Raw genomic sequence first — 24,388 nt, 5'->3', positions numbered from 1 at the left:
GACAGACAGACAGACAGACAGACACAGACACAGACACACAGACAGACAAGATAATGATGTTGTGGATTGATGTGAACAGTTGACTGTAATAAACACCAGTCATACTGATTGATTGATTACATGATTGTAATCACCTTGAGAAAGTAGTAGCCAACCAAACAGAGGATAGAGAGGGCGGTGTGGAACACAGCCAGGAAACACAGAATAGGAGCCATGTAGCCTGTACTCTCCTCCAGGACAAAGTACTCCTCACCACCTTCATCATCATCATCAGAACTAGTCCAAGAGTCATCCTCATCATCCTCAGCAGCAGTCACCTGAGGGGAAAACGACCCACAGAGAAAATGTGTTTTTATTTCTTTGACAGATATGGTAAAAACCCAGCAAACACACACCTCACAATCTTGTCTCAAAGTTGACACACAATAGCCTGGTTATTGACAAGAATGTACAGTGCATTTGGAAAGTATTCAGACCCCTTGAAGTTTTTCACATTTTGTTACGTTACAGCCTTATTCTGAAATTGATTAAATACATGTTTTCCTTATCAATCTACTCATAATATCCCATAATGACAAAGTGAAAACAGGTTTTTAGAGAATTTTGCAAATGTATTAAAATTATAAAACAGAAATATCTTATTTACATAAGTATGCAGACCGTTTGCTATGAGACTCAAAATAGAGCTCAGGTGCATCCTGTTTCCATTGATCATCCTTGAGATGTTTCTACAACATGATTGGAGTCCACCTGTGGTAAATTAAATTGATTGGACATCATTTGGAAAGGCACACACCTGTCTATTTAAGGTCTCACAGTTGACAGTGCATGTCAGAGCAAAAACCAAGCCATGAGGTCAAAGGAATTGTCCGTAGAGGTTCGAGACAGGATTGTGTCAAGGCACAGATCCGGGGAACCTAGACTCATCCTAGAGCTGGCCCCCCGGCCAAATTGAGCAATCGGGGTAGAAGGGCCTTGGTCAGGGAGGTGACCAAGAACCCAATGGTTACTCTGACAAAGTTCTAGAGTTCCTCTGTGGAGATGGGAGAACCTTCCAGAAGGTCAACCATCTTTGCAGCAATCCACCAATCAGGACTATATGATAGAGTGGCCAGACAGAAGCCACTCCTCAGTAAAGGATACATGACAGCCCGGTTGGAGTTTGCCAAAAGGCACCTAAAGACTCTCAGACCATGAGAAACACGATTCTCTGGTCTGATGAAACCAAGATTAAACTCTTTAAACTCTGATTGCCAAGCGTCACATCTGGAGGAAACCTGGCACCATCCCTACGGTGAAGCATGGTGGTGGCAGCATCATGCTGTGGGGATGTTTTTCAGCAGCAGAGACTGGGAGACTAGTCAGGATCGAGGGAAAGATCAACAGAGCAAAGTACAGAGAGATCCTTGATGAAAACCTGCTCCAGAGTGCTCAGGATATCAGACTGGGGTGAAGGTTCACCTTCCAACAGGACAACGACCCTAAGCACACAGCCAAGACAATGCAGGAGTGGCTTCGGGACAAGTCTCTGAATGTCCTTGAGTGGCCCAGCCAGAGCCCGGACTTGAACCCAACCAAACATCTCTGGAAAGACCTGAAATAGCTGTTCAGTGACACTCCTCATCCAACCTGACAGAGCTTGAGAGTTTCTGCAGAGAAGAATGGGAAAGACTCCCCAAATACAGGTGTGCCATGCTTGTAGCGTCCTATCCAAGAAGTCTCGAGGCTGTACTCGCTGCCAAAGGTGTTTAAACAAAGTACTGAGTAAAGGGTCTGAATACTTACGTAAATGTGATATTTCAGTTTTTTATTCTTAATACATTTTCAAAAATATCTAAAAACCTGTTTTTGCTTCGTCATTATGGGGTATTGTGTGTAGATTGATGAGAATATATATTTTTTAAATACATTTTAGAATAATGCTGTAAAGTAACATTTGGAAAATGGAAGGGGACTGAATACTTTCCAAACGCACTGTATGTACATAAAATAAGATTATTATTCGTATCTTGTAGAAGAGAGAGCAAGACAACCCTGTAATGTGTATCACTGTAAATTACCCTGTAGAACAGTAGAATGAAGTTGATGGCAAACGCCACAAACAGAGCCAGGAAACGCATGTTGTAGAAGTTGCGAGCCAGCGTGTTCTGCAAACACATAGAACACAAAGTTAGACATTTAGTCATGATAATACATTTAGTCATGATAATACATTTAGTCATGATAATACATTTAGTCATGATAATACATAGCAGTCTTCTGAGGTGAGCGTGACTGCAAAGAAGATGACATGGAAGGTCACTATTGACAGCATGTGGCAGGCGGAATAACAACGACTGTGTGTGAGAGCATCAATTCTGATCAGTCGCTGATCACCGACTAAACAAACGGATTGATCTTCAAATAATCAGTTATTTAGGATGCAAATCAGTTCAGTTAGTCTGCAGTCTCCAACTGCAATATAATAATTATAATAACAATAAATATTTACATTTTACTGCACATTTCCCACACTCAATACGCAAAGCTGTAGTCGATCTTGAACAAGTACAATATCTGATGTATTACCAGCATCTTGGCCTGGTAGACCTCCAGCCCAGCCAAGAAGCTGGCAAAGAAGGAAGTAGGAGCCTCCTTTGATTGGCCGTTTCTGGACTTGGGAACGGGCTTATCCTGAGCCACTTCCTCTTTAGGCTGCTCCGCCTTGACCTTGTCTTCCTTTTCCTTCTTCTCTGTGCTGTGAGAACACAAGATGGCCGCCGATCTGTTATCAATCTGACACCAGCAAAAACCTCTGACATCTGTTAGAGAGCTGAAACCCCAACACAATACAACACAACACACTCATTTCATTCCATTATTTCAATTTTAAGAAATAATGAGCAATTAAGATCAGACTCTTATTTGTGATATACTGTCAAGACTGTCGAGAAACCGAGCACTGGATTTCTTTTATTTAAACACTTTAAATAAAGTAAATAAAGAGTAAATTAAGATTTGAACATGCCCTCCATGTTACATAGCTGAAGTAAACATACACACAGAGATCAATAAATAGTGTAGCCACTCACTCTGCTTTCTCTGGTTCCGGCTCCGTTGGTTCAGAAGCAGCCTTCTACATGAGAAGGACAATAGAAGGTTACAGAGGTTCAGCATTCTACATGAGAAGTACAACAGAAGGTTAGAGAGGTTCAGCATTCTACATGAGATGGACAATAGAAGGTCAGAGAGGTTCAGCATTCTACATGAGAAGGACAATAGAAGGTTAGAGAGGTTCAGCCTTCTACATGAGAAGGACAATAGAAGGTTAGAGAGGTTCAGGCTTCTACATGAGAAGGGCAATAGAAGGTCAGAGAAGTTCAAGCTTCCACATGAGAAGAACAATAGAAGGTCAGAGAGGTTCAGGCTTCTACATGAGAAGGACACTAGAAGTTTACAGAGGTTCAGCATTCTACATGAGAAGGACAATAGAAGGTCAGAGAGGTTCAGGCTTCTACATGAGAAGGACAATAGAAGATTACAGAGGTTCAGTATTCTACATGAGAAGGACAATAGAAGGTTACAGAGGTTCAGCATTCTACATGAGAAGGACAATAGAAGGTTAGAGAGGTTCAGCATTCTACATGAGAAGGACACAGAGGTTCAGCATTCTACATGAGAAGGACAATAGAAGGTTACAGAGGTTCAGCATTCTACATGAGAAGGACAATAGAATGTTACAGAGGTTCAGCATTCTACATGAGAAGGACACAGAGGTTCAGCATTCTACATGAGAAGGACAATAGAAGGTTAAAGAGGTTCAGCATTCTACATGAGAAGGACAATAGAATGTTACAGAGGTTCAGCATTCTACATGAGAAGGACAATAGAAGGTTACAGTGGTTCAGCATTCTACATGAGAAGGACGACAGAAGGTTAGAGAGGTTCAGCATTCTACATGAGAAGGACAATAGAAGGTTAGAGGGGTTCAGCATTCTACATGAGAAGGACAATAGAAGGTTACAGAGGTTCAGCATTCTACATGAGAAGGACGACAGAAGGTTAGAGAGGTTCAGCATTCTACATGAGAAGGACAATAGAAGGTTAGAGGGGTTCAGCATTCTACATGAGAAGGACAATAGAAGGTTACAGTGGTTCAGCATTCTACATGAGAAGGACGACAGAAGGTTAGAGAGGTTCAGCATTCTACATGAGAAGGACAATAGAAGGTTAGAGGGGTTCAGGCTTCTACATGAGAAGGACAATAGAAGGTTACAGAGGATACTTATTGCTGACACCATCCATGTGTAACAAGCCCAGCGTTTTACTGAGAACTGTTCATAGAGAGTCACCATTGTATTTAATGTATTTCCTTTACCTACTGTTTTAGAGACAGGCCTATAGAATGCTCACCTTCTTCTCCACAGTGGCAGGGGTCTCCGCGGTCAGATTCTCAGAGACGTCTCCCAGTCCAGGATCAACATGTTTTAACCCTTCCCCTTTCTTTGGCGTCGGATTAATCATCTCCATTAAGATGTCCTGCTCTGCCTTGTCCGACGGTTTGATGGCCTGGTCTGTTCCGCCCGACACCGAATCACTGACCTCCGCCTTCTCAGTCTCCAGCACGTCGCCGTGGATACCGAACTGGGTGGGATCGGGCATGTTGCCCAATATGTCTGTCACCTTCATGTTCTTGGCTCCTTCAAGCGAAATCAAATCAAACATAATTTAAAGTCCATTTAAACAAAACGGCGCAACACCCTATTAACATGATCCTAAAACAATAAAAACAAAAAGATCAAACAAAAATAGAAGATAAAAAGATCCCACCTTCGACGAGGCCGCCTCCGAACATGGATGACCAGATGAGGTGGAAGAATCCGAAGATGAGGCTGTAGATCCCCTTGAAGAACCCTGCGAAGAGCGTCCAGAAGAAGGAGAAGAACCCAAGGGTCACCTCCTTCATGCTCAGCTTCTTGAACTTCTTGTACTGCTTCTTGAGGCTCTTGAAGGTGAGCATCTCTCTGAAGTTGGAGATCTTCTTCTTGGCAGAGACGCAGACCATGGTGAAAGCCGAGGAAGCCTCCAGCTCTCTCTCCTCTTCTTGCTCAGCCAGCTCTTCTAGAAGGTTGTGCACCTCCTCCTCTTCCTCCTCCGGGCGCTCCGCCACTTCTGGCTCCGAGATCTGAGATGCCAGCTGCATCTCAAAGATGGTGTCTTCGCAGAAGTTCACAAACATCTCCATCTTCTCGCTCTCTCCACCCTCGTTGACCACGTCAAAGATGAACTGTCTCTTGGACTCTTTGACCTGTGGCTTCTCCCACTGCGTGCGGCTGGACTCGCTGATCTCAAAGTAGACCCTCTCGATGCGCTTCCCTCCGCCCATGATCTCGATGCGGCCCAGATATGGCTCAAAGTAGTTCAGCACGCTCTCGGCCGGTTCCAGGAAGGTGGCCAGACGGGGGTCGTGAGGCATGTGCTCAGAGAGGTTAGTGAGCAGCACGGCAATATTGAAGCCAATGTCTTTGGCTGGCTCGTGGAACCGCTCCACAAACTCCTCGTAGTTGAACATGTCGTTCTCATCAGCCTCGGCACAGGAGAGCAGGAACTCGATCTCCGACTGGGTGTACTGTTTCTGGTTCTCCATGGACTTCTGGAAATCTTTTTTTGAGATCACCCCTTTGTTATCGGGGTCGTAGTCCCTGAAGTTGTCAGAGGTGGTCAGGTCCTTGATCTTGAGGAACATGTCAAAGAACTTGAGGATCATCTCTACATTGCTGGAGGACTCCACCAAAGTGTCCACCATCTGCTTTCCAATTGTTCCATTCACCACGTTGCCTAAGAGACACCACATAGGAATCAATTGCATTTGCACTTGCACTTACTTTACCTCCCTAATTACTTACTTTCATTTGTTTACCTTTATTTAACTAGGCAAGTCAGTTAAGAACAAACTCTTATTTTCAATGACGGCCTAGGAACAGTGGGCTAACTGTTTTGTTCAGGGGCAGAACGGCAGATTTTTACCTTGTCAGCTCGGGGATTCAATCTTGCAACCTTTCGGTTACTGGTCCAATGCGCTAACCACTAGGCTACCTGCCGCCCCTTACTTAATTACAAACGGACTTACTTTACCTCCCTAACTACTTATTTCCTTCCTTACTTAATTACTTACTTAATTACAAACTGACTTACTTATTCATTTTCACGTATTATGTGGATACTTACAGTATGTACCATCAGTGATATGTGTAAATCATTAACTGTATTGCGTAAATATATATGTTCAAACAAATGCTCCTGTGGTGACTGTGTAGCTGTGTAGCCTACCACGTCATAAATGAGTCCTATAAGTGTTAGAGTGAATTTATTTAACCCTTATTTAACCTTTATTTAACTAGGAAAGTCAGTTAAGAACAAATTCTTATTTACAATGACGGCCTACCCCGGCCAAACCCGTATGACGCTGGGCCAATATGTGCGGCGCCCTATGGGACACCCAATCACAGCCGGTTGTGATATAGCCTGGAATTGAACCATGGTCTGTAGTGACGACTCTAGCACTGAGATGCAGTGTTTTAGACCGCTGCGCCACTCGGGAGCCTTCAAATCTGTAGGTTCTTACCCTCCAGCAGTGACAGCATCATCACCACCATGTCCTGCTGAAGATCCATCAACTCCTTGAGCAGCTCAATCTGACACGAGTCCTAAAGGAGCGCCGAACGTTGGAAGAATTGCATTAATAATACAATTAGTTAAGTAGTTATTAATAATAACATGTATTTATTAATAAGCATTTTTATGATTTTACAATCTCAATAGCTCAAGTTGCATGCACTAAAAACAAATAACCGAAGGCATAAAAAAGACATAACCAACAAAGGCATAACCGAAAACCAAAACAAAGGCATAACCGAAAACCAAAACAAAGGCATAACCGAAAACCAAAACAAAGGCATAACCCCCCCCAAAAAAGCAACTATCACCACGGCCAGGCGAAACTATCACTACGGCCAGGCGCAACTATCACTACGGCCAGGCGCAACTATCACTACGGCCAGGCGCAACTATCACTACGGCCAGGCGCTACTATCACTACGGCCAGGCCCAACTATCACTACGGCCAGGCCCAACTATCACTACGGCCAGGCGCTACTATCACTACGGCCAGGCCCAACTATCACTACGGCCAGGCCCAACTATCACTACGGCCAGGCGCTACTATCACTACGGCCAGGCGCTACTATCACTACGGCCAGGCCCAACTATCACTACGGCCAGGCGCTACTATCACTACGGCCAGGCCCAACTATCACTACGGCCAGGCGCTACTATCACCACGGCCAGGCTCAACTATCACTACGGCCAGGCCCAACTATCACTACGGCCAGGCGCTACTATCACTACGGCCAGGCGCTACTATCACTACGGCCAGGCCCAACTATCACTACGGCCAGGCGCTACTATCACTACGGCCAGGCCCAACTATCACTACGGCCAGGCGCTACTATCACCACGGCCAGGCTCAACTATCACTACGGCCAGGCGCAACTATCACTACGGCCAGGCGCAACTATCACTACGGCCAGGCCCAACTATCACTACGGCCAGGCGCAACTATCACTACGGCCAGGCGCTACTATCACTACGGCCAGGCGCAACTATCACTACGGCCAGGCGCTACTATCACTACGGCCAGGCGCAACTATCACTACGGCCAGGCGCAACTATCACTACGGCCAGGCGCAACTATCACTACGGCCAGGCGCTACTATCACTACGGCCAGGCTCAACTATCACTACGGCCAGGCGCAACTATCACTACGGCCAGGCGCAACTATCACTACGGCCAGGCCCAACTATCACTACGGCCAGGCGCTACTATCACTACGGCCAGGCGCTACTATCACAACGGCCAGGCGCAACTATCACTACGGCCAGGCCCAACTATCACTACGGCCAGGCCCAACTATCACCACGGCCAGGCCCAACTATCACTACGGCCAGGCCCAACTATCACTACGGCCAGGCCCAACTATCACCACGGCCAGGAGCAACTATCACTACGGCCAGGCCCAACTATCACTACGGCCAGGCCCAACTATCACTACGGCCAGGCGCTACTATCACTACGGCCAGGCCCAACTATCACCACGGCCAGGCGCAACTATCACTACGGCCAGGCGCAACTATCACTACGGCCAGGCGCTACTATCACTACGGCCAGGCGCAACTATCACTACGGCCAGGCGCTACTATCACTACGGCCAGGCGCAACTATCACCACGGCCAGGCGCAACTATCACTACGGCCAGGCCCAACTATCACTACGGCCAGGCCCAACTATCACCACGGCCAGGCGCAACTATCACTACGGCCAGGCGCAACTATCACCACGGCCAGGAGCAACTATCACTACGGCCAGGCGCAACTATCACCACGGCCAGGCTCCAACTATCACCACGGCCAGAGTAGAACAGTTAGAGAAGGAACAAGAGGAGGGATTAGAATAGGATATACACTACATGACCAAAATTATGTGGACACCTGCTCTTTGAACATTCCAAAATCATGGGCTTTAATATGGAGTTGGTCCCCCCATTGCAGCTATAGCAGCCTCCACTCTTCTGGAAAAGCTTTCCACTAGATGTTGGAACATTGCTGCGGGGACTTGCTTTCCACAAGAGCATTAGTGAGGTTGAGGATGTTGGGTGTGGGTGAATCCTCTAATCTGAGGCTATTTAAGTGTAGTAGTAATTAAGCCTTGAGCTACCACGACCCCCAGGACAGGAACCTATCTCTTGTTTCTGTAGTGTGAGGCAGCTTGATGTACAGCCCCTTGACAAGACATTGGTCTATTGAAATGGGAGTTATATTTATGTGATCAGTTTCATATTGGAGAGACATTGGAGACGACAGTGAGCGTTGACTGACAGGAAGCAGATGGACACTGCTGCATATATAGACACTGACTGCAACTCTAGGACAGCAGGACGCTGGACTGGGCCAGTAGTTTACTGTTTTATTTTGCTCACTTTACTAGAATGGTTGGTGCAGCACTGAGGACACCTAGTTACCTGGGACAGCTTCATCTGCATGTTGGCAAACACATGCAGGAATCCCACCACTGCATCCCACAGTCTGCTGTGGGCCAGACTCTGCTGGTTCCCAATACATGGGCCCTGGGAGGGAGAGAGGGAGGGAGGGGGGAGAGAGGAAGTGAGGGAGGTGGGAGAAAGGGAGAGAAATGAGGAGGGGGAGGGAAGAAGAAAGGGGGGGAGAGAGATTGATAGAAGGACCAAAGGGTGGGGAGACAAAATAGAGTGAATGTTAATGAAGATCCCAACCCCCCCCAAAAAACATTATAGTGCCATAAAATAAAATACAAATATGACTATAGGCTCCAGTCAGAAAGAGTCAGTCCTTACTTACCTGGATGTACTCAGTGAGTGAGTTGAAGATCTGCTTTGCGACAGCTAAGGCTTTGGAGAAGTTGACCTGCCCTGCTTCGTCGATAATGTCTTTCCCAGAATAATACCAGTAGAAGTCACTGATAGATTCCTGCAGAGAAGGATTACTATGTCAGTGTGTTGGGGAAACCAAGTCATGTTCTATTTATAGTGAGTGTGTGTGTGTGTGTGTGTGTGTGTGTGTGTGTGTGTGTGTGTGTGTGTGTGTGTGTGTGTGTGTGTGTGTGTGTGTGTGTGTGTGTGTGTGTGTGTGTGTGGTGTGTGTGTATCACCTGAAGGCGTAGCAGATAGTCCACTGTGCTGATGATAATGTTGACTGTCAACGTGTTTCCTGTTTGTGTTCTCAGGAAGTTTTGGAAATCTGTGGTCGAAGAACACATTTTGATATTCGGATAACGTGGTTTGAGTGAAGCTATAACAAAACATATACTAATACTTTGTTTTACACCAATTTATGAAAGTTCTCACCCCCGTTGTGCCCCTCACAGAGCAGTTGTAAAAACCTGAAGAGATCTTTGGTGAAGTCATCATTCGTCAGCACTTTGGAACCTTCGGGATGAGAGGAAGTAGGTGAAGAACGCTCTCCATAACAACAGCGGCTGAATTCGCAAGCAACTAGAGTTTTCACAATAATCTCAATGCATGATTTAGGTGAAAGTCTGAGTTAGGCGTTTGCGGATATCCAGTTTGGATCGGCACTCATCACTCTTAGACAGGCAGGTGGCTAGCACAAATACAGATACTCCACTCTTAGAAAAAAGGTGCTATCGAGAACCTAAAAGGGTTCCGTCCCCATAGGAGAACCCTTTGAAGAACTGTTTTTGGGTTTCAGGTAGAACCCTTTTGGGTTCAATGTATAACCCTTTCCACTGAGGTTTCTACATGGAACCCAAAAGGGGTTCTACCTAGGACCAAAACGGGTTCTCCATTCGGGGAAAGGCGAAGAACCCTTTCGGAAACGTTTTTTTCTAAGAGCGTGGGTCTGGGTTTGTTTTGCACACAACACCCTTGCTGCATCCAAAGTGCTGATAGGTGAAAACTGAAATGAATATTGTGAAACACCAGGACATTTCAGGAAGCTGGAGGTTAGCCAGGTAACTTTCACATATAGCATATAGTATAAGAACAAGACAAGAACACAGGGAACCCGTTTTTAAGAAGATCACAATGATGGAATGTTCTCCACTTAGAATCATCAAGCAATTCCAAGGTTCCATTCCACAGTACTTCACAATCTTGGGAATTCCAAGTATTTGAATACTGCATTCCATTTCTGGATCAGCTACATCATCCACGTGACAGTTAAATAGGCCCCAAGTACAAAGCACATCAAAGCTTTGATTTAGCTGTGGACAAGTCTACAAATCATAACCTTTTCAAAGACGTTGATAGCCTGATAGAAATATCAGTAGCAGAATGTAGATTAGTGATGTAGAGTTAGTAACATAAAGAAAAAGTTATTTACCACTAATAACAGGCATTTATAAAGTAAATCTAGAATTGTACGTCTATATTTTATGCATGCATGTGCATGAATATACCTCCCTGTAGACCAGAGCAATGAGTTAATGCTTCCAGGTCATCAGGTCAATGAGGCAGGAGAGGTGGAGGTGAGAGAGGGACGGTTATGAGCGGTTATGAGAGCATCTGAATAGTTTATTTACCCCGCTCACTGTTGGCTGCCATCGATGAGTATTAATGATAGGAGAGGACAAAACAAAACACAAGCAGACGTAAGCAAGAGAAGACATAGAACTTTTTTAAAAAGGAGAAGAAAAAAAAGTTTGAAAGAGTGAGAGATGTCTATAGGCCTCATTATGGGTGTGATGTTAAAATGAAGGTGTTTCGGGGAGAGTTATAAAGATGTATGATATTTAGTGCGTATTTAGGATATTAGTGGAAAATACTACCCCTATCAAAACTGAAAATATACAGCAGGGAGAACTGAAGGATAAAGGTGTGTTCTGTGTGTGGAATGAGGTGTGTTAGGAGAAAGTGTGTGGGATGAGGTGTGTTAGGAGAAAGTGTGTGGGATGAGGTGTGTTAGGAGAAAGTGTGTGGGATGAGGTGTGTTAGGAGAAAGTGTGTGTGTGGGATGAGGTGTGTTAGGAGAAAGTGTGTGGGATGAGGTGTGTTAGGAGAAAGTGTGTGTGTGGGATGAGGTGTGTTAGGAGAAAGTGTGTGTGTGGGATGAGGTGTGTTAGGAGAAAGTGTGTGGGATGAGGTGTGTTAGGAGAACGTGTGTGTGTGGGATGAGGTGTGTTAGGAGAAAGTGTGTGGGATGAGGTGTGTTAGGAGAACGTGTGTGTGTGGGATGAGGTGTGTTAGGAGAAAGTGTGTGGGATGAGGTGTGTTAGGAGAACGTGTGTGTGTGGAATGAGGTGTGTTGGGAGAAAGTGTGCGTGTGGGATGAGGTGTGTTAGGAGAACGTGTGTGTGTGGGATGAGGTGTGTTAGGAGAACGTGTGTGTGTGGGATGAGGTGTGTTAGGAGAACGTGTGTGTGTGGGATGAGGTGTGTTAGGAGAAAGTGTGTGTGTGGGATGAGGTGTGTTAGGAGAAAGTGTGTGTGTGGGATGAGGTGTGTTAGGAGAAAGTGTGTGTGTGGGATGAGGTGTGTTAGGGGAAAGTCTGTGTGTGGGATGAGGTGTGTTAGGGGAAAGTGTGTGTGTGGGATGAGGTGTGTTAGGAGAAAGTGTGTGTGTGGGATGAGGTGTGTTAGGGGAAGGTGTGTGTGTGGGATGAGGTGTGTTAGGGGAAGGTGTGTGTGTGGGATGAGGTGTGTGTGGTAATGTAGATGTGACAGAGAAGGCTTGTATATCTAGCTAATGCTGCACCATGTCTTAGGTTCCCCCTACTTCAGGATGGAGGAAACCCCTGCTCTCAATTTAGGAGTAAACATATTGGAAAGGCTTTTAGTGCGTAACCTGACAACATGGGGAGTGTAGATGTGAGTTGAATCAGAATCTTACAACACGAGGAGTGTAGATGTGAGTTGAATCAGAATCTGACAACATGAGGAGTGTAGATGTGAGTTGAATCAGAACCTGACAACATGAGGAGTGTAGATATGAGTTGAATCAGAATCTGACAACATGAGGAGTGTAGATATGAGTTGAATCAGAATCTGACAACATGAGGAGTGTAGATGTGAGTGTTGAATCAGAACCTGACAACATGAGGAGTGTAGATGTGAGTGTTGGATCAGAACCTGACAACATGAGGAGTGTAGATGTGAGTTGAATCAGAACCTGACAACATGGGGAGTGTAGATGTGAGTTGAATCAGAATCTGACAACATGAGGAGTGTAGATATGAGTTGAATCAGAATCTGACAACATGAGGAGTGTAGATATGAGTGTTGAATCAGAACCTGACAACATGAGGAGTGTAGATATGAGTGTTGAATCAGAATCTGACAACATGAGGAGTGTAGATGTGAGTTGAATCAGAATCTGACAACATGGGGAGTGTAGATGTGAGTGTTGAATCAGAATCTGACAACATGGGGAGTGTAGATGTGAGTTGAATCAGAATCTGACAACATGAGGAGTGTAGATGTGAGTTGAATCAGAATCTGACAACATGAGGAGTGTAGATGTGAGTTGAATCAGAATCGGACAACACGAGGAGTGTAGATGTGAGTGTTGAATCAGAATCTGACAACATGGGGAGTGTAGATGTGAGTGTTGAATCAGAATCTGACAACATGAGGAGTGTAGATGTGAGTGTTGAATCAGAATCTGACAACATGGGGAGTGTAGATGTGAGTGTTGAATCAGAATCTGACAACATGAGGAGTGTAGATGTGAGTTGGATCAGAACCTGACAACATGGGGAGTGTAGATGTGAGTTGAATCAGAATCTGACAACACAAGGAGTGTAGATGTGAGTTGAATCAGAATCTGACAACATGGGGAGTGTAGATGTGAGTGTTGAATTAGAATCTGACAACATGAGGAGTGTAGATACGTTGATAACTACTGCACTTACTCCCACAAACTGCACTTCTGAACAGCTTAGATTCCTAAACCTGATGAAACTACAGAACAGTTTAGAATCCTAAACCTGGTGAAACTACAGAACAGTTTAGATTCCTAAACCTGATGAAACTACAGAACAGTTTAGATTCCTAAACCTGATGAAACTACAGGACATCTTAGATTACTAAACCTGATGAAACATTTGTTCAGAAATGTCACTACTTCTTCATTTACAATGAACTCAATTCGTCCCATGATTAAAAGAGGTGAGTGACATTCATCCTGTATAATACATAGCAGGGTTGGGGTCAGTTACGGTTCAATTCAGGAAACATAACTATATACTTCTACACTTTTTAATTAGTTTACTTTCTGAATCGAAATGGAATTGACCCCAACACTGATACGTAGGTATCATGCCACGAGGCCTTGCAGCCCTGATGACGGTCTGGACAACAACAGGCTAATCACATGGATCCCTGCCTCTACCACTACTGTAACACAAGCAGGAAAAAGAACGTGCACCAAAAATACCAGGTCAAATGCAATTTGATTTGATATTACTGTAGCTAGGGGGCATTCTTCCTGAAGATAATCTGATATTACTGTAGCTAGGGGGCATTCTTTCTGAAGATAATCTGATATTACTGTAGCTAGGGGCATTCTTTCTGAAGATAATCTGATATTACTGTAGCTAGGGGGCATTCTTTCTGAAGATAATCAGATATTACTGTAGCTAGGGGGCATTCTTTCTGAAGATAATCTGATATTACTGTAGCTAGGGGGAATTCTTTCTGAAGATAATCTGATATTACTGTAGCTAGGGGGCATTCTTTCTGAAGATAATCTGATATTACTGTAGCTAGGGGTCATTCTTTCTAAAGATAATCTGATATTACTGTAGCTAGGGGGAATTCTTTCTGAAGATAATCTGATATTACTGTAGCTAGGGGGCATTCTTTCTGAAGATAATCTGATATTACTGTAGCTAGGGGGAATTCTTTCTGAAGATAATCTGATATTACTGTAGCTAGGGGGCATTCTTTCTGAAGATAATTTGCCACCAACATGTACAACACGGCAGAGAGAGATAAGACAATGTCATGCTCCGGCATTAGGAAGGAGGTTGGTTTGTAAGTGAAATCTGTGCGTGTTGATCCCTGAAGTTTTAGATTCTCTGAGTAAAGATAGCTCTTGAACCCATTGCTGAGGAGAAAAGGAGAAAACAACAGGTTTTCTGCGTAAAGATACTCCAAGTGTGAAACAGCAACCAAGAGAGCGAGACAAGCTCTCGGAACCTACGGCTGAAGGGAAAAGGGAAAAATAAAACTACAATTGAACACTCAAAATGTTAAACTACTTATTAAAGCTTGAGGTAGTACATCAGTTGGCCATCATGTCTCTTTACTTACTGGATCCTTCATCTGTCACCATCCCCAGACCTTCTGCTTTGTTCTGTCTCTCAAAGGCATTTAAGTCCAGGACACTGTAAAGGGTATGGAGATAAGACACATTGTGAAAGAGAAATAGTACGCTAGGGATAATGAATAAGAATGACATAAACAGTGGTCATAGGACTACGAGGGTCCCTTCATCATGTCATTGGGTATAATCAACATGCTTATCAATAAATTACAATATTTTAATTGATCAAAAGTCTATTATCATTCCCAGGCAGTTCCCAGACGAGATCTGTCCTCTGGATTACTTGGGTAGCGTAGTCACGGTTACCTGCAGGACTGCATGAGGCCTGACAAACTCTTGAAAAAGCCTGCATCTCTTTTCTCTTTCAGATAATCCAGCATTTTCTGCAAAACAATGGAAAGTAAAACTAGAATGTTTTCATGCACAGAAACTCTTGGTAAAACGTGATGATTGAATACATCTCTGGTAATGATGTGTAACATACACAGTAATACATCTCTGGTAATGATGTGTAACATTCACAGTAATACATCTCTGGTAATGATGTGTAACATACACAGTAATACATCTCTGGTAATGATGTGTAACATACACAGTAATACATCTCTGGTAATGATGTGTAACATACACAGTAATACATCTCTGGTAATGATGTGTAACATTCACAGTAATACATCTCTGGTAATGTAATGTCGTCTATCTAACCTGCTGGACCAGTACGTTGCCTCCGTTGAGGATGGAGATGCCCAGTTTGAGGGTGCAGGTCACCATGGGACCTAGTCGACCTGGGGGACAAATAGGAGCAGACTAAGCACCCAAGTTGTTAGCACAGTGCTAACCACAGATAGATGGCTAGAACGAGACTTTGATTATGGTTTGCAAGATCATTCCACTGCATGTATATGGGTTCATGAGTTTGGATGACATATTATCTGGGGGTGAACATACTGTGTAGTACACAAGGCTCTGAAGTTACACCTGCACTGTAGATAAAGAACATCCTCACCTTTACTGGCGCTGATCATCTGTAGCACCATCTCAGCAGCCCCGCGGGCGTGGAGCCTGGCCTGCTGGTACAAGATCTTCTGTTTCTCCATCTCCTTCTCCTGTGGGCCCAAAGGGGAACGGCAGATCATATAATGATTATACGCAATAAAAGTCAAACTCTCTACAGCAGTCAGCTGTAGTCGCTGTTCATTATAAACCGGTCGCATAGTTCATTCGTCGATGTCTATAATCCTGAGGGGTTAAAATACACAATCAAACATAATCTTAGAGAGACATTCACACATTTCACAGGAAAGTGACAACATCAATGGTCTTACAGCTGCTGGATACAAAAGGACAAAGCTGATGTATAAAAGATACACTAGTGAAAAGTTGAATGGGACACGGCTGTCACAGTGACGATGACATTTCAACCATTGGCCAGTCTTTGTCAGCTGACACCGTAGACATGGGAAGTTATCAGTTGTAGCCATTGCTGTTGATTAAAATCCTGTCTCATCTCGGTCTCATCATCCACAAGTCAGATATTTATCCAGGCTAAAGGCACAGACTGGGTTCAGACAGATTCAGACTGGGTTCAGACAGATTCAGACTGGGTTCAGACAAATTCAGACTGGGTTCAGACTGGATTCAGACTAGGTTCAGACTGGATTCAGACTAGGTTCAGACTGGGTTCAGACTAGGTTCAGACTGGGTTCAGACTGGATTCAGACTGGGTTCAGACAAATTCAGACTGGGTTCAGACTGGGTTCAGACTGGGTTCAGACTGGGTTCAGACTAGGTTCAGACTAGGTTCAGACTAGGTTCAGACTAGGTTCAGACTAGGTTCAGACTAGGTTCAGACTGGATTCAGACTAGGTTCAGACTAGGTTCAGACTGGGTTCAGACTGGATTCAGACAGATTTGATTAAAAAGTATCTAAGGCTTTAAGCCTGGGGGTTAGTGATACAAGGACAGACAGGTTGAAACCTCAAATGTCTTCTCTTTCCCCTCTTCCTCTTCTTCCTCCTCTTCATCCTCTGCACAACTCTGAGGAGATAGAGGAGGAACATGTTAGAGCTTGGACAACTGTGCATTAACTGATTATGAACACACTACTTCAGTCGGATTATGAAAGTATGTGTTTACACAGGCAGCCCAGTTCTGATCTTTTGCCACTAATTGAACTTTTGACCAATCAGATCAGATCTTTTGCCCATAGTTGGGCAAAAGATCAGAACTGGGCTGCCTATGTAAACGCAGCCAAAGTGTGCTCAAATTCTCAGTTGCGTACCTTTGCCATCATGTCTGCATACGCAATATATAACGGATCTTCTTCCAAGAAACTGGAGAGAATAACATATTATCCAATCATTATCATGACTTGTATCAGGTTTGTAAAGTAAATAACACAAATAAGTTAAGATCACACAATTCTTATGTATTGAAGTAAGATTTGATAAAACACTTGTTCACTAGGTTGATTGATTAATTGATCGATTGAGTGATTGGTTGATTGACTCACTGTTAAAATAAAAGGTTAAAAAAAATACATTGGTTGATTGCAGTGATGTAAAGTACTTAAGTAGTACTTAAAGTATTTTAACTTAAGTAGTTTTTTGTGGTATCTGTACTTTACTATTTATATGTGACAACTTTTACTTCACTACATTCCTAAAGAAAATTATGTACTTTTTACTCCATCCATTTTCCCTGACACCCAAAAGTACTTGTTACATTTTGAATGATTACTGTAGCAGGACAGACAATTGTCCAATTTGCACACTTATCAAGAGAACATCCCTGGTCATCCCTACTGCCACTGATCTGGTGGGCTCACGAAACACAAATGCTATGTTTGTAAATGATGTCTGAGTGTTGGAGTGTGACCCTGGCTATCCGTAAATAAAATAAAACAAGAAAATTCTGTAGGAATTTTAAATTATTTATACTTTTACTTTAAATTAGTATATTTAAAATGTTGATACTTAAGTATATTTAAAACCAAATACTTTAAAACTTTTACAGTGGTAGTATTTTACTGGGCGAATGTCACTTGAGTCATTTTCTATTTAGGTATCTTTACTTTTACACAAGTATTAGTATTGGATACTTTTTCCACCACTGGTTGATTGGTCATTCCCTCCTACCTTCTCTCTGTGAGGGCGTTGTGGCTGAAGTGAAGGATAAGCTGATGAAGAGGGTCTGGCTGAATCTCAACCTCCTCCTCTTCCTCCTCCTCCACGATCTTCATTGGGGTTTTCTACACAGACAACCCGCAAGAGACAGGGGTTAGCTCTGTTCCTAACCTGGCCTTTCCACTAGAGACTACACCCTGCTGGGTAAATACAGGGGTTAGCTCTGTTCTGAACCTGGCCTTTCCACTAGAGACTACACCCTGCTGGGTAAATACAGGGGTTAGCTCTGTTCCTAACCTGGCCTTTCCACTAGAGACTACACCCTGCTGGGTAAATACAGGGGTTAGCTCTGTTCCTAACCTGGCCTTTCCACTAGAGACTACACCCTGCTGGTTAAACCATGTTATTTACTCACCACTCAACATTGATCACATTATTACATTAGTTATTCAGCATGGCTTCAAGCCATTACCTTTTTGGACGACATCCAACGTTTCTGAATTCTGAGTCAGAGCGGTTGGCTAATGGCTTGTTTAACACTCCATGCATGATCATGCCCATTATAGTCACACTGTTTATGGAACAACCCATGTTTATGGAACAACCCATGCTGGCATGCTCAGATGAGGGCTGCACTGGTGGTTGTGATGCAGGATCAGGATTTTACTGATGATTGTATCCATGAGAAGGACAGGATAGGGACACTGTCAAATGAATGAACCAGACTATTGTTCAGTAGGGCACACCGTAGGAAAACTTTTTGAAAACAAAACTCTGTTCTAAGTACGGGGAATGCCTCTCCTTTTCACTCAGTTTCAAAATGTTGTCTTCCTACTGAACAAGACCCACCATTGAAAAAGCAGTATCAGTATCTGTGTGTTAGAGATGTCAACGATGAGTATAATGTCAAAATATGTTTGTTACGTACCAAATATGTACTTCCAAGAAATGTCTAAATAAAACTGTACAAGCAATCTAACATATGCCTATTTGGCAGCTGAAAGGTATTGAGTTGGTGTAGACTTCCGAACCGTGCGGCAGTCATAAGTGACTTACATTGGAGGTGCCGAACAGACATTTTTTCCCCGGTTGCTTTTACATGTAGACCTTTTTTGGAAGCACACACCGGCCATAACGGTAGTAAATGAAGATAGTTACTCAGCGAAACTTCATATTTGGTGAGTAAACAAACGTATTTTGACATTATAAATCTTGCAGAGCTGTCTAATGGGAGTTTGAGATTCCTGGGAGTTAAAGAGGAGACCCGTCATACTCATCGTCGACATCTCCATCACACAGATACTGGGCCAGCAGACTACTATGGTCCAACAGATGCTGCACTACTAAATGCAGTGTGTGGACAATGATGATGATGATGATGAATGACGTGGTGTTACATCGTGGCCTGCTCTTGTACATTCTTCCCCCTTTGTCATGTTTTATGACATTATGCAGTACTGTATAAATTTGTCTATCTTCCTTACAGCTGTACAACTATATACTTACAAGTGAGATCAATGAATTTTCGATACTTGTCACAATACTGTATGAATCCAGACTGAGATGTGCGCGAGCATGCTAGCCGAAGACGTCACTTGATCACTTCAACATCATTCACTACAGACTTACAGTTACAGCAGAGACCGTACAACATCTAAATGGTTGGGTCGACGTCAGACATCAAACACTACAGACTTACAGTTACAGCAGAGACCGTACCGTACAACATCTAAATGGTTGGGTCGACGTCAGACATCAAACACCTAACGAGGGCTTTAGCTGCCCCTCTTACCACAGTAGTAGTAGTAGTGGTGAGATAGCCCATGCCGTAGCCTGTTTTTCTAGCCACGTGCTTTGCTGCGGAGACGGAGACATTGCTGCCACTGAGTCTCCTGAGGTTGAGCCTGTCATGTCTGTCAAGGCTCTGCCGGTAGCGAGCCACAAAGCTAGAGAGAGCGCGGGGGCCTCGGGAACCTCTGGGGGCCCAAGGCGAGGTCCCCAGACCCAGGCGGACCGGGAAGCGATCCCGATCCCGAAGTTTGGCGGCGGGCATCGTGCTCAAGAGGCAGTCGGCGGAGAGGGCTGGTAGGGGTGCGGTGCCAACACAGGGCACAGGGGGCAAGGCTAAGGTGGTGGCAGACACCACCGCAACATGCCCAGTACTTACTGCTAGGTCCTGCACTAGCCTCTCCTCAAAGGAGTACTCCTCTGTCTCTATCCATAGTCTCACATAGCCCAACACGAAGAGATTAATAGAACGATGCCTAGGGAAGGAGGGAGGAGAGGAGGAGAGGAGAGGGAGAAGGGGAGTGGAAGATGGGAGAATGAGATTAAGGTGTGTCCAAGTAGATTTTGGAAGAGGGAGGAATAAGGAGGGAGAGATGTGAGGGTGTAACAGGAAGAGCATTCCAGGGTGGTGATTGGTCAATATGGGAGCTGGCTCTTCTGACTGGTCATCCTTGATGGCTTAATTAGCATACAGAAACTGGCTGAGGATGTGGTTAAAATTATATCTAAAAACACTGAACACTTTATTCAAATATTTTTTTACTTAATAAATGATACATAAAACTAAAAAAATACATTCATAATGTTACTCAAATAACATGAGACAAAACATTCCATGATTCTAAGACGTAATGACAATGATGAACTTTATGTAAACAAGCAAAATGCTTCCTGGATTGCTCATTGATTGAACACTGATTGGTTGTTAGCTGAGGCTGACCAATCAGAATCAACAGTGCAGTAAACTGGAGGTAGGTTGTGGTAGGTGCAGTAGGTAGGTGGTGTTGACTGTTCGGTCAGCCCATAGTCTGGAGGGTAAGATGGAGAGGGGAGAGATGAAGCATTCACTTAGCCTGGGTGCCAGTCTGTTTGGCATGACAATTCCACGAGGAGTTGGCAAGAGAACAGCAACAGACTGACACTCAGGCTAGCATTCAGCCTGGACGTCTCACATTACCGTTAGTACGGAGAACAGGTGGTCAAAATTTGATTCAGCGAACGCCTTTTCCAGCCAAACGTACCGATAGCCGTTCAGGAAGTAATTGTTAATTTTGTATCTGAGGAAAAAGGTGTTGTAGGTGGTGTGCAACAGAGAGAAATAACAGAGAGGAAGGACATGGTTAGGGAGGTGGAGAGGGAGATAGCGTGTGGATACACTAGTTACAGCATGCCACCATCTTCACCGAGAGATAACAGAGATACAGGACTGGAACGTCACGTTTGATTTGATGGAGACAATAGCACCATGTGTGACGACTGAAGACTTTTTTCTGGGGATAGTTGTTGTCACAGTTATATTCCCTTTTACACTCATATTCCCTTTTACGCATCTCATTTAGTTGACAGAGACAATTTAGGCCTCCAGTTTTTCCATCAGTGTAGCTCTAATTGTCATGAGTAGTATGTACGTGTGATAGAAGCCTGTCTTACCTGGGGAGGTTGTAGAGAGGAGCCATACGGAAGCAGGCCACCACGGCACGTTTACGTTGTTTGGACAGCAACTTCTGGAACACACACTTCTTCATCCTCAGAGGCTGCTCCACCTAGAGGGCAAAACATTACGTCTTCCAACCTTACGTCTTACAGACATTACGTCTTACAACCTTACGTCTTACAACATTACGTCTTACAACCTTACGTCTTACAACCTTACGTCTCACAACATTACGTCTCACAACCTTACGTCTTACAACCTTACGTCTTACAACCTTACGTCTTACAACCTTACGTCTTACAACCTTACGTCTCACAACATTACGTCTCACAACCTTACGTCTCACAACATTACGTCTCACAACCTTACGTCTTACAACCTTACGTCTTACAACCTTACGTCTTACAACATTACGTCTTACAGACATTACGTCTCACAACCTTACGTCTCACAACCTTACGTCTCACAACCTTACGTCTTACAACCTTACGTCTTACAACCTTACGTCTTACAACATTACGTCTTACAACATTACGTCTTACAGACATTACGTCTTACAACATTACGTCTTACAGACCTTACGTCTTACAACCTTACGTCTTACAACATTACGTCTCACAACATTACGTCTCAAAACATTACGTCTTACAACATTATGTCTTAAAAAATGTCATCTTATGGACATTACGTCTTACAACCTTACGTCTTACAACATTACGTCTTAAAACATTACGTCTCACAACATTACGTCTCACCAACATTACGTCTTACCAACATTACGTCTTACCAACCTTACGTCTTACAACCTTACGTCTTACAACCTTACGTCTTACAACCTTACGTCTCAAAACATTACGTCTTACAACATTATGTCTTAAAAAATGTCATCTTATGGACATTACGTCTTACAACCTTACGTCTTACCAACATTACGTCTTAAAAAATGTCATCTTATGGACATTATATCTTAAAAAATTACGTCTTACAACCTTACGTCTTACAACCTTACGTCTTACAACCTTACGTCTTACAACATTACGTCTTACAACATTACGTCTTACCAACATTACGTCTTACCAACATTACGTCTTACCAACATTACGTCTTACCAACATTACGTCTTACAACATTACGTCTTACAACATTACGTCTTACAACATTACGTCTCAAAACATGACGTCTTAAAACATTACATCTCAAAACATTACATCTTAAAACATTACGTCTTACCAACATTACGTCTTACCAACATTACGTCTTAAAAAATGTCATCTCATGGACATTACGTCTTACAACCTTACGTCTTAAAAAATTACTTCTCAAAACATTACGTCTTAAAACATTACGTCTTAAAACATTACATCTTAAAACATGACGTCTCAAAACATGACGTCTCAAAACATGACGTCTCAAAACATGACGTCTCAAAACATGACGTCTCAAAACATGACGTCTCAAAACATTACGTCTCAAAACATTACGTCTTATAACATTACATCTTATAACATTACGTCTTACCAACATTACGTCTTAAAAAATGTCATCTTATGGACATTACGTCTTACAACCTTACGTCTTAAAAAATGACGTCTTAAAACATTACGTCTCAAAACATTACGTCTCAAAACATTACGTCTCAAAACATTACGTCTCAAAACATTACGTCTTACAGAAAGATTTGCTTCTGTGGATGTAAATTCCTCAGACAAAATCTAAGGTAAATTTCGGTGTTCTTCAATGCTTAGTTCCCGGACCACTATTGTTTTCATCACATTTGGTGTTTGCTCAGAAACAGTGTCACATGTCAACAGCTAGCTGGAGGACACACAACTGTACATTTCATTGAAACATGAAGAAGCTCCACAATCTGTCTGCAATCCACACTTTGATTGTTATAAATCCACACTTTGATTGTTATAAATCCACACTTTGATTGTTATAAATCCACACTTTGATTGTTATAAATCCACACTTTGATTGTTATAAATCCACACTTTGATTGTTATAATTGTATTACTAAATCCTTATTCTGTACTTGGTATTTGATGCTGTGTTTGTAAACAGGGCACCCTTGTAAAAGAGACATACGTCTCAGTGGGAAAATCGTGTAATCCCGCAGTAAACAACAGACTTTATAGAATGGTAACTGTTGACTGTAGGGTACCTGCTCCAGGTGGAAGACTGCAGCGGAGATGCTTTGTATTCTGTCCACAGTTTGTTCTGCGTCTGCATGTTCCTCACTCCCCACCACCACCACATCCTTATACAGGTTCATCTGCCACTGCACTGCCATGTCATCAGACTTTAAAAACACACACGTTAAGCGTTAGACATGTTATAATTTGTCCATTTGTAATGTTAAATCATTTCATAAAAACAACAACATATTATGTTTTTATTTCAGTTGGTGTCACTGAAACTACATCAAATTTATTTTTTATTAATTATATTTTTTTTTTTACAAACGCTGCTGAATCTGAGTGTCCTGGTCTGCTGAATACACGTGAATGAGTAATACAGAGGTTACAGCAGAATACACGTGAAGGAGTAATGCAGAAGTTACAGACCACACTTTCCCGGGGCACAGAGAAATGACCAGGGGAGATACAAAGTACACACTGTGTGGAATAACAGGTCATTTTACATTTCCCAAGCCTACCTTGTCCTGAAGATGGAGGTTCTCACGCAAGTGATCCTTCACCTCATCGTCTGTGTCTTTCTGTTGGAGGGAAACAGGATGGAGTGAGAAATTACTCTCAGTGAGAGTGTGGGTTAAAAACATTCCAAAATGGACGGGGATAGGCCTGGATATCTGTGAATACAAACGTAGCGTGATCACGCATTAATACGCTGTCAGTAAGATGAGCTCCTAGTCTCCAGGGTTAGAGGGATAATGTAGTATAACTCACCAGACTGTATCTTATCTTGGCCAGTGAGATGAGCTCCTAGTCTCCTGGGTTAGAGGG

The 24,388-nt window shown here is 43.4% G+C and overlaps 1 protein-coding gene across 2 annotated transcripts in view; it reads right to left on the bottom strand.

Moving 5' to 3' along the window:
* The window catches only part of LOC129825507 (ryanodine receptor 3-like), a 275,528-nt gene that overhangs the window by 16,702 nt on the left and 234,438 nt on the right, over positions 1-24,388 (bottom strand). Inside the window, exons 78-100 of one of the 2 annotated variants that reach the window (XM_055885660.1) lie at positions 24,082-24,141; positions 23,587-23,724; positions 21,419-21,531; positions 20,148-20,244; positions 17,993-18,105; positions 17,137-17,188; positions 16,833-16,892; positions 15,862-15,961; positions 15,561-15,640; positions 15,162-15,238; positions 14,843-14,916; positions 11,114-11,128; positions 9,918-9,998; positions 9,722-9,810; positions 9,412-9,540; positions 9,057-9,161; positions 6,605-6,686; positions 4,810-5,817; positions 4,393-4,679; positions 3,072-3,115; positions 2,569-2,737; positions 2,061-2,147; positions 135-317 (exon numbers count right to left, since the gene is read on the bottom strand). In XM_055885660.1, the coding sequence (XP_055741635.1) occupies positions 135-317; positions 2,061-2,147; positions 2,569-2,737; positions 3,072-3,115; positions 4,393-4,679; positions 4,810-5,817; positions 6,605-6,686; positions 9,057-9,161; positions 9,412-9,540; positions 9,722-9,810; positions 9,918-9,998; positions 11,114-11,128; positions 14,843-14,916; positions 15,162-15,238; positions 15,561-15,640; positions 15,862-15,961; positions 16,833-16,892; positions 17,137-17,188; positions 17,993-18,105; positions 20,148-20,244; positions 21,419-21,531; positions 23,587-23,724; positions 24,082-24,141 (3,243 nt within the window). The remainder of the gene's footprint in view (positions 1-134; positions 318-2,060; positions 2,148-2,568; positions 2,738-3,071; positions 3,116-4,392; positions 4,680-4,809; positions 5,818-6,604; positions 6,687-9,056; positions 9,162-9,411; positions 9,541-9,721; positions 9,811-9,917; positions 9,999-11,113; positions 11,129-14,842; positions 14,917-15,161; positions 15,239-15,560; positions 15,641-15,861; positions 15,962-16,832; positions 16,893-17,136; positions 17,189-17,992; positions 18,106-20,147; positions 20,245-21,418; positions 21,532-23,586; positions 23,725-24,081; positions 24,142-24,388) is intronic. The other variant, XM_055885661.1, reaches the window with a different exon arrangement.

Source organism: Salvelinus fontinalis, chromosome 27 (genome assembly GCF_029448725.1).
Source record: "Salvelinus fontinalis isolate EN_2023a chromosome 27, ASM2944872v1, whole genome shotgun sequence".
NCBI classification, from domain to species: Eukaryota; Metazoa; Chordata; class Actinopteri; order Salmoniformes; family Salmonidae; genus Salvelinus; species Salvelinus fontinalis.
The sequence above is the reverse complement of the archived record's forward strand: the minus strand, read 5'-3'. Positions and strand labels throughout refer to the sequence as shown.